Genomic DNA, 9,762 nt, shown 5'->3' with positions numbered 1-9,762 from the left:
TCTGAGACCAGCCTGAGAAATGTGATGAAACCCATTTCTACAAAAATAAACAAAAATTGACTGGGCTTGGTGGTACGCAGCTGTAATCCCAGCTCCCCAAGAAGGATCACTTGAGCGCAGGGAGGTCAAGGCTGCAGTGAGCTGAGATGGCACCACTGCATTCCAGCCTGAGTGACAGAGTGAGACTCTGTCTCAAAAAAAAAAAAAGAAAGAAGCATCGTTAGGTATAAATTATTTCATAAAATATAAAATTCAGACTTGCAAATTTATAGCAGCCTTTGGAATGGATGATAGAAATCCTTATACAACACAAATACACAAATTCCTCATCGAAGGCTTACCATAGCTGATCCCAGCTGGCTTGATTCAGCTCAGTTAAACTGGATGACATGTACACAGAATTGGCCATTTACAAAATTTTAGGTAAGTTAAGTAGAAAAATGGGAAAGTGAGGTTTTCTGGAAGAGTTTGGGTTATTCCTCAAAAGCAGAGGTCCCCAGGCTTTTTGGCACCAGGACCGGTTTTGTGGAGACAATTTTCCACAGCCTGGGTATGATTCAAGCGCATGACATGTATTGTGCACTTCATTTCTATTATTACAGTATTGTAATATATAATGAAATAATTATGCAACTCACTATCATGTAGAATCAGTGGGAGTCCTGAGCTTGTTTTCCTGCACCTAGACAGTTCCACCTGAGGGTGACGGGAGACAGTGACAGGTCATCAGGCATTAGATTCTCATAAGGAGCCTGGATCCCGCACATGCACAGTTCACCGTAGGGTTCCAGCTCCTGTGAACGTCTCAGCCATTCATTGACTGACAGGAGGCGCAGCTCAGGTGGTAATGCTCGCTGGCCTGCTACTCACCTGCTGCTGTGCAGTCCAAAGACGGGTACTGGTCTGTGCCCCGGGCATTGGGAACCCCTGCTCAAAGACACACTGGGTGGTAGGAGGGGCTAAAGGTGGAGAGGCTGAAGGAAAGCATGAGGTCTGGGCTAGCCACAAACCAGGTCATAGGAAACTGAAGAGTTAGGAATTTACCTGAGAAGTGGATGGCTCTTGTAAAATCTGGCTGCATTCCATGAAATGATTATAAAAACGCACTTTTTCAACTTTTGCCTTTGCCTGCAGTGAACACATTAGTCTTTGTTTTTTATGTTTAGAAGGGAAAAAATGGTTTGCAGTGAAACTCTTTTATCTCAGTCTTGGAGCACTGCTCATTCCTGACGGTGTTGAAGGACTTTGGAATGCTTGCAGGGCGAACCTTTGGCCTGTGTTGATCAGGGAATGACCTCGTTTGGCAAAACAGAGGAGAGTTTTGAAATATGGAACTTTCCCCAGGCATAAATTATCATTTTAAAGTTGTCAGTCAAAGCCCAGTAGGACGGGGATGGTGTCTTGATGACCCACTATGTGTTGATACACGGAGTAACTGAGGAGCCCTTCTCACAGTTGTAGCCTCGTGGGACTAAAAGGTGTGAAATGGACTGAGAAGATGAGAGGCTGGGATGACTTCTCTACTGAGGGAGGGTGCGGGGAGGAGGCCTGGGTTACTGGCAGCTCCGCCCCACAAAGGCGGGTGGCAGTGCCAATCCTGAAAGCTGGCCCTGGCCTCCTGCAGTGGCAGTGTACACATGGAATGCAAACATGTTCACAAGCCACCTGGGTGCAAGGTCAGCCACGGGTTCCCACATCTGCCACAGTCCCTGCCACAGCATGGGAACCCCTCATGTCAACCTAGAACTTTTCCTTTCAATTATTCTTCACGTCTGTCTGCTTTACTTGACTGTGAGCCGCCCCTAGGAAGGCTCTCTCATGCATATTGCATATAACGGGCATTCAGTAAATGGCTGACAGTGATATGTCTTTATTATAAAAATAAGGGAATGGAGACCTGAGGAGGTGACACGATGAGCTCGAGGTTCACCGGCAAGGACAGAGCTGGGACGAACTCATCATTCCTATTCTGGACGGTGTCCTCTTGTCATCCCATTGCCTCTCAGTGGGAGAAGGATGAAAGACGACAGAGCATTTATTACTGTCATTTGTGACTTTCGTGATCATCTGACACTGGTGGTTCTTCACTGGGAGCGTGTGCCCTCCCTCCAGCTCTGGAAACATTTGGCAATGCCTAGAGACAATTTTGGTGGCCCTAACGGGAGAGAGGGTGCAACTGGCTGTAGTGGGCAGAGGCCAAGGGTGCTAAACATCCTACGACGTTATTCCAGGGAATGTCACAACAGTCCCTGCTCACATGAGACAAGTGCCTCCTTTGCTGTATTGTTTCACTGAGCCAGACTAAGTGACTATTCTTGAAAATTGCATATTTGGTGAAAGGCTAATCGGAAACCCAAAGGAATGCACCCCTTTGTCTCTCATCTACCTGTGACCTAGAAGTCCCCTTCCCTTCTTCAAGTTGTCCCACCTTTTCAGAACAAACCAACGCACATCTTGCATAGATTGACTGAAGTCTCATGTTTCCCTAGAACACATAAAATCAGGCTGGGCCCTGACCACCTTGGACACATGTCCTTAGGACCTCACGAGACTAGGTCACAGGCCCATCCTTATTCTTGGCAAGACGAAACTTCTAGATTGACTGAGACTTATTTCGCATACTTTTTGGTTTACATTCCCAACTTCTGACTTGTACTTGGGTCTCTGAAGACGGACTTCTAGATTCTTCCTAAGACGTTGTCTAGTTTTTCTTGATTTTCATCAGGCTTCAAATGTTCAAAAACATTTTATTTCACTAAAAAAAAAAATTAAGATAAATGTAGTCGATGCCGGAATTTTAAACTGCAATGCATTAATTGAAAATAATTTTTTAAGAATATCTATGTTTGAGCTGGGTGCAGTTGGTCCATGCCTATAATCCCAGCACTTCAGTAGGCTGAGGCAGGCAGATCACCTGAGGTCAGGAGTTCGAGACCAGCCTGACCAACATGGAGAAACCCAGTCTCTACTAAAAATACAAAAAATTAGCCAGGCGTGGTGGTGCGTGCCTATAATCTCAGCTACCCGGGAGACTGAGGCAGGAGAATCAGTTGAACCTGGGAGGCAGAGGTTGTAGTGAGCCAAGATCACGCCATTGCACTCCAGCCTGGGCAACAGGAGCGAAACTCCATCTCAAAAAAGAAAAGAAAAGGAATGAATATGTATCGTCAGTTTAAAAGAAAAGTCTGTTTAATCTCAAAGAGTTTCTATGTAGTTAAGACTTTTATTCTACACCTGGCACGGTGGCTTATGCTTGTAATCCCAGAACTTGGGAGGCTGAGGCAGGTGTATCGCTTGTTCCCAGGAGTTCCAGACCAGCTTGGGCAACATGGTGAAACCCTGTCTCTACAAAAAACACAAATCTAGCCATGCAGAGTGACGTGCAGCTGCAGTCCTAGCTCCTCAGGAGGCTGAGGTGGGAGGGTCGCCTGGTGGCTGCAGTGCGTTGAGATCACACCACTGCACTCCCTCCCATCTGGGCAACAAAAGTGAGACCTTGCCTCAAAAAAAAAAAAATCTTCTTTTATTTGAAAAGACAAAGTTTTTTTGAATCACAATGCTATTTCCAAAACTTTAAAGATTTCACTGACTAGCTAAATCAAATTTAGGAAAATATTCTTTGGTTTTCCATTGAAGCATTTCTCTTATTTAGAGCCTCTGTTTCTCTCAGTAAGGTTGGAGAGTTATTCTTATCTTCTTTTTACTGGGACTTAAGAAGAGAGATGGGGTTTCATGGGGTAAACGACGCGAGATACCAGGACCTCATTCGATCTCACGTATCCATTTTCCGTGAACGCCGTTCTTGGCAATAATTTACCATTCTATGTTTGAGCCTCAGAAAAGCCATGCGTCCGAAATATGCACTTTTTGGGTAGCCGGAGTGTACTTAACTTTAAATGGGAAACTCAAAAGAACAGCTAAGAACTCTTTATGCCAAGATAGGTCAGATGCACTGGCAAAAGATCAAATAAAAATATCTGAATAAATGCCTTCTGGATCGAAATCAGCATAGTTCTCCAGCACTTTAGAGACCTCTTCCCAGTTCACATTCCCTTATTTCCCTGTCATTTCTCCCCTGATCTTCCAATTTAAAAAAAAAAAATTATGATTCCATTTATAAACACAAGAGCTTATTTTGCTTTTCTATGGAAGACTGAGAGCCTTCTCTGTACCATAAAATTATCTTTCTCTAAAATGTATTCAAATCAGACGTACGTGGATCAATACGCCCTCCATATACTTTCAGACCTTCTTCAAGGCCAAAGGGAAGGCCTTCATGGAAATATAATTATGTGAAACCCCCAAAAATTATTTCACAAACTTTCCTGCCTATAAAGGGCAGGTCCCACCACCGGAAGGCTCCCTCCCGGACAAAACCACCCTTTCCTTCAGGGATGCGACCGGCTTTGCTCTGGTCATGCGGCCTCTAAATGTGTCACTTCCTAGCTCTCCATTCGGATGTGTGTCCCAGGATCTCCACTCAGATCTGTGCCAGAGACTGGAGTTTTATCTTTACTCAGCTCAGTCTCCCCCAACATCTGGGGAGCAGAGTTTTTACGGACAACTTGGTAGGTGGGGGAATTAAGTCATCCCAGCATTTTGGGAGGCCAAGGCTGGCAGATTATTTGAGGTCAGGAGTTCGAGACCAGTCTGATCAACATGGCGAAACCCTGTCTCTACTAAAAATACAAAAAAAAAAAAAAAAAGCAGGCATGGTGGCACGTGCCTGTAGTCCCAGCTACACAGGAGGATGAGGCAGGAGAATTGCTTGAACTGGGAGGAGGAGGTTGCAGTGAGCTGAGATCGCACCACTGCACTCCAGTCTGCGCAACAAGAGAGAGGCTCGTTCTCAATAAGAAAGAAAGTTAAAAAGAGCTTCTTATTTTTCTGTTTTTTAAAAATAGACTTTTACTGTTCACAAGTGAAAATAAATTAAAAAAAAAAAAAAGCTCGGCCTTAGAAGAAATTCTGTCTGCATAACCTCTGAGAGTCAGTGTTACCTGGCAGGAAACTGACCTCACAAGAGCCAGGCACGCAGGGGCGGTCCGCACTTTGCTTCCCACCCACCTCCCCTCCCCCAGCAGCCAAAGTCTCCTCCCTCCACTGTATTGCAAATCCATGAGTGCATTAGACTTTCGGTGTTTTCTTTTTAGACTTTGGGATTCAAGGTAAGCTGGAATTAATGGTTAACAGCTGACAGGTGAAGGTCTGGTTAAGTGCAGTTTGGCTAGCTGGCATATTGCACAGGCAAAATCAGGTTCTACAGCTATCTAAGGCACACAAGCAAATTCAAGTTCTACAGCTCTCTCTCTCTATGTCGCTTGTTTAAATACTAAATAAAATTTTAAAAAATAAATTCAATGTATTGAGAAAGCAAGCAATTCTCTCAAGGTCGGTTTTCCGATGTACTAAGATTTAGGACTCTCACAAATATGCTGTACCGAGAAACATTGTTACATAACACTGAGAACCAGTACAAGTAAATATTACAGTTAAGTGGCCGTTTCCTACACAAGCTAATTCAGAGGAGGCTGAAGATCATTCTGGAAGAAGAAAAACACCCCTATTAAGAATTGCAGCACACAAGCAAACAAGGTCCTTCAGGTACAGTTTCAGAACTTACTATTTAACATTCCTCTCGAGCAAATACGCCTTGAAATGCCTTTTTTTTTAAATCACAGCAATTTAAAAACACTATAGAGAATGATTAATCTTTAAAACGTGTGTGATTTAGCGTCGTAGAGATGTTCCTCTACTATCCGTAACTAATTTGAGGACGTGTGGCCCAGAAGAAGAGTAGCAGTGTCTACGCAACAGCAAGTATTCTGCGAGTTAAAAAGACATCCAGATGCAATACTGAAAAGTCAGAGGTCTTGATTTGCCTCACCGATGACTCCGTTTTTCCTAGAGCAGTCTGTTTAATGCTTAGGCGGGATAAGTAGATTTCTAGGTGACCGAAGTAATCTATTAACATATTAGCCACAGATTTTTTAAAATAGAAAATTTTCTAAGTAGGAAATTATCCATAGCTCTTTGATAGCTATAGGGAGAGACCTCAAGGAAAGAAAGAAAGGAAATACATTGGGAAAGGAAACCGTGATGAAAGATTGGGGTGGGGAGAGTGGTCAGATGGTGCATGAGAAGGATCTGATTCAAGGTGAGCAGTAGGGCAGCGGGGAAGCGGGGAGGAGGGGAGAGGGCTGCCTCCCTGTGGGATCTAGCACCGCAGAGCTGTAAGCGTGGAGCACTACACACACAGCCCCACTAAGGTATGCGCCAGGATTTGGAAAGATAAAATTCAACATTATAATGAGAACCCTGTGAACGCTATTGAATTAACTATGTCCCTCTCTCCCTATTACTTGTAAATCTTAGTGTCAGTAAACTAATTATAAATGTACAATTTCATGTTCTAAAAACATGTACCTTTTTCTCATTGTAGGATGATTTTCTTATATCAGATGGTACCTTTCATTTTATTTACGTCAGTTTCTGGTGGTAAGTAAAGTATTTTCTTAACCATGGACTGGGAGTGGGAAATCACACTACCGTCTGCACGCATGGGAGAGAATCCCACACCATCGATGCCAGGGAAGGAAATCAAATGGTTTTATTTATTTCTTGCTTGAGGTTCAGAGGTTTTCAAAGCAGGGTGGGAACTGAGGTGAAAAAGTTGTTCGTACTGGTAGGACTCTGTGTCTATATGTATACCATATCTACATCCATGCCTGACTACATAACTCATATAAATCATATTTAAAACCAATATTGAAAAGAAGAAACCTTGGTTTGCTTCACTGATCAGTTTTCCATAAAGCAGTCAGTTCAATGGAACATACACACACACATAAAATAAAAATTTTGGACTGAAAAATAATATGCAGATATTCATGCATAGTTTATACATTCCAATCATTTACCGCCCCCCGCCGTTAATCCTCCACCCTACTTCATGTCTGCTAAATTCGTTTATAGATTACTTAGCCAATATTAAGATATATCAGTATAAGTATTGGTTAGCTCCATAAACATTCTTTATTTAAAATTAAAGCTGAAGCATTCCTTTAGAAAAATAACTTATGTATACATATTATATTTAATTTCTGATAACTATTGCTAGCATTTTAAGCACAGTACATTCTTTTTTTCTGGTATATGTGAAAAAAGGCAAATCTAGGTGAAGATATTAAAAATAAATTCCACTTAATATATCAAATTAAGTTCATAATTTCAGTTTTCCCTGTGACAAGATTACTGCTCAGGTTATAATATTCCTTTGTTATAATTATTTGGAAACTGTATTGTTATTTCATTGATAAATATGTCGGTGCTAAATAATTTGATGTATTTTGAACATTGGACCCAATAATGGCATAAACAACTGAGCCCCTGATTCGTGGATTCTACGTCCATGGATTCAACCAAGCTTAAAATGAAAATGTTTTTTTTTAAATCGCATCTGTGCTGAACATGTGCAGACTTTTTTCTTGTCGTTATTCCCTAAACAACACAGCACAACTATTTACATAGCATTTATGTTGTGTTAGGTATTATGAGTAATCTCGAGATGTTTTGAAGCACATGGGAGGATGTGAATAGGTTATGTGTAAACACTACGCCTTTTTATATTGGGACTTGAGGATTCATGGATTTTGGTATCTGCAGGAGGTCTTGCAAACCCCACAGCTATCAAGGAATGACGATGGACATATACAGGTCCTTCAAACGTGCACACGGAACGTTCACAAAACTTCACCACACACAGGCCTCTGAAACAGGTCTCAACACATTTTAAAGGGTTAAAATTATGTTATTCAGTCATCGTGAATGGGAGCTAAAGGAATAATAAAAAGGGAACTGGAAATCCCCAAATGTTTTAAAATTGAGTGTACCTTTTAAAATTAATATGAGTCAAAGAGGAAATCACAATGGTAATTAGAAAATTAAATCTACAGTAATGAAAATACAGTATGTCAAAACTTTGAGAAGTAACTGAATCAGTGCTGAGATCAAATGTATAGATTTGCTTGTATAGAATACAGAAAACTGTATTCTATACAAGCAAACTAGAAGGCAGAAAAAATCAGTTGCAGAAATTAATTAAATGAAAGACAAACATATTTGGGAGGTCAAGATAATCGTTTCCAACCCATTTTATAACGTCAGTGTAATCCTTACATCAAAATCTGTTAGGAAAATTCTTAGGAAAAAAAAAGTTACAGGTCTTTTATCTCATGAACATATGTACAAATATCCTAACAAAACATTATCCAACTGAATCCAATAGAATGTTAAAAGAAATTAAAGGATGATTAAATTGTGATATTATGACAAAGTTGGGTTTATTCCAGGAATGAAAAGTTGATTTAACATTAAAGAATTAATAGATGCGTGACTTTGGGGTCCATACCAAAAAAAAAAAAGAAAAGAAAAGAGAAGGGAAAGCAGGAACTCAAACAGATAAACTTGTACACCCATCTTTATAGCAGCACGATTCACACTAGCCAAAAGGCAGAAGCAGCCCATGCGTTTATCAACAGGTGACTGGATAAACGAAGTGTGGTACATACATGCAATGGAATCTCACTCAGCCTTAAAAAGAAAGGAAATTCTGACCCATGCTAAACATGGATGAACCTTGAGGACATTGTGCTAAGTGAAATGAACCCGTCACAAAAGAACAAGCACTGTGGGATCCCACTTATATGAGGTACCTAGGGTAGCCAATTTCATAACGATGGTAATTAGAACAGAGGTTGCCAGCGGCTGAGGGGTGAGGGAAGGGGTGAGAGTTGGTGTTTAAGGGGCACAGAGCATCAGCTGATGGTTTCCCAGCAGTGTAAATGCACTTACCCACAGAACCGTCCACTCGGAGTGGCTAAATGGCACATGGTGTGTTACCTATCACAAAAAAAAAATACTTTTTAAAATTAATATGTGCAGAAAAATGCTTGACAAAATTCTGTTAGTGATCAAAACTCTTAGTAAACTGGTAATGGAAGAGAACTTTCATCAGCCATGAAAGGGTATTTTAAACAAAAACAAACGAAAATCCAAACCAAAATTCTTCAAGAAACATCATACACAATAGAGGAATATTGAAAGCCTTCCCAAGCGCTTGAGAATGAGACAAGAGTTCCTCCCGTTATTTCCGTTTAGTATCGTATGGAGGTACTGGTTGGCGCAGTGAGAAAAGGAAGTAAAAGGAAAATGATTCGGAGGAACACGAGCTCTCATTTTCCATGGATGACATGATTGTGTACCTAGAAAAATCCTAAATTACCCATCGTGTTAATTATCTGAGTCAATTAAATTGGTAAGAACTCTAGATACCACGTCAATATACAATAGCAAGACTTGCTAGTTCGCAAAAACAGATGAAAAACTCGCTTTTTACTGACACTAGAAGCTGCATGTGGATTTTCTGAAAATGTTTAAACGTTTGTATGTTTAGGGGTATGAATGCAGATTTCTTACGTACATACATTATGCAGTGGTGAAGTGCTGGCTTTCAGTGTCCCCATCACCCAGGTAGTGAACACTGCCTCCAACAGGTGATCTTTCAACTCCCACCCCACTCCCATCCCCCCACCTGGTGGCATATTGAAAATCAAATTGTCTTGTAAAATTAAATCATCCAATTAGGAGGGGGATATATTCCAAGAAAATTAGTGCACGGTGCACACACACACACACACACATACACAGAGCGAGCGAGAGAGAGAGAGAGAAACTGGATCTTGCTCTGTCGCCCAGGCTGGA

At 41.3% G+C, this 9,762-nt stretch overlaps 1 protein-coding gene and 1 long non-coding RNA gene across 7 annotated transcripts in view; one reads left to right on the top strand and one right to left on the bottom strand.

Moving 5' to 3' along the window:
• Positions 1-2,616: 2,616 nt before the first annotated feature.
• LOC118152124 (uncharacterized) overlaps positions 2,617-9,762 on the bottom strand; it is a 13,336-nt gene continuing 6,190 nt past the window's right edge. Inside the window, exons 2-3 of the long non-coding RNA XR_013532753.1 lie at positions 8,854-8,901; positions 2,617-2,755 (exon numbers count right to left, since the gene is read on the bottom strand). This is a non-coding gene — a long non-coding RNA (uncharacterized LOC118152124). The remainder of the gene's footprint in view (positions 2,756-8,853; positions 8,902-9,762) is intronic.
• The window catches only part of F11 (coagulation factor XI), a 25,329-nt gene continuing 21,090 nt past the window's right edge, over positions 5,524-9,762 (top strand). For 4 of the 6 annotated variants that reach the window (XR_013532748.1, XM_002745163.7, XM_078366088.1 and 1 more), the window contains exons 1-2: positions 5,524-5,604; positions 6,443-6,498. Coding sequence is in view for 5 of the 6 variants with exons in the window: in XM_002745163.7 (XP_002745209.3) it covers positions 6,444-6,498 (55 nt within the window). In the remaining variant the exon portion in view is untranslated. Of the gene's footprint in view, positions 5,605-6,166; positions 6,270-6,442; positions 6,499-9,762 lie in introns of those variants that run through there. The other 2 variants (XM_008992300.6, XM_054252690.2) reach the window with 1 other exon arrangement.

Source organism: Callithrix jacchus, chromosome 3, assembly GCF_049354715.1.
Source record: "Callithrix jacchus isolate 240 chromosome 3, calJac240_pri, whole genome shotgun sequence".
NCBI lineage: Eukaryota > Metazoa > Chordata > Mammalia > Primates > Cebidae > Callithrix > Callithrix jacchus.
This window is presented reverse-complemented; position numbering and strand designations above follow the sequence as displayed.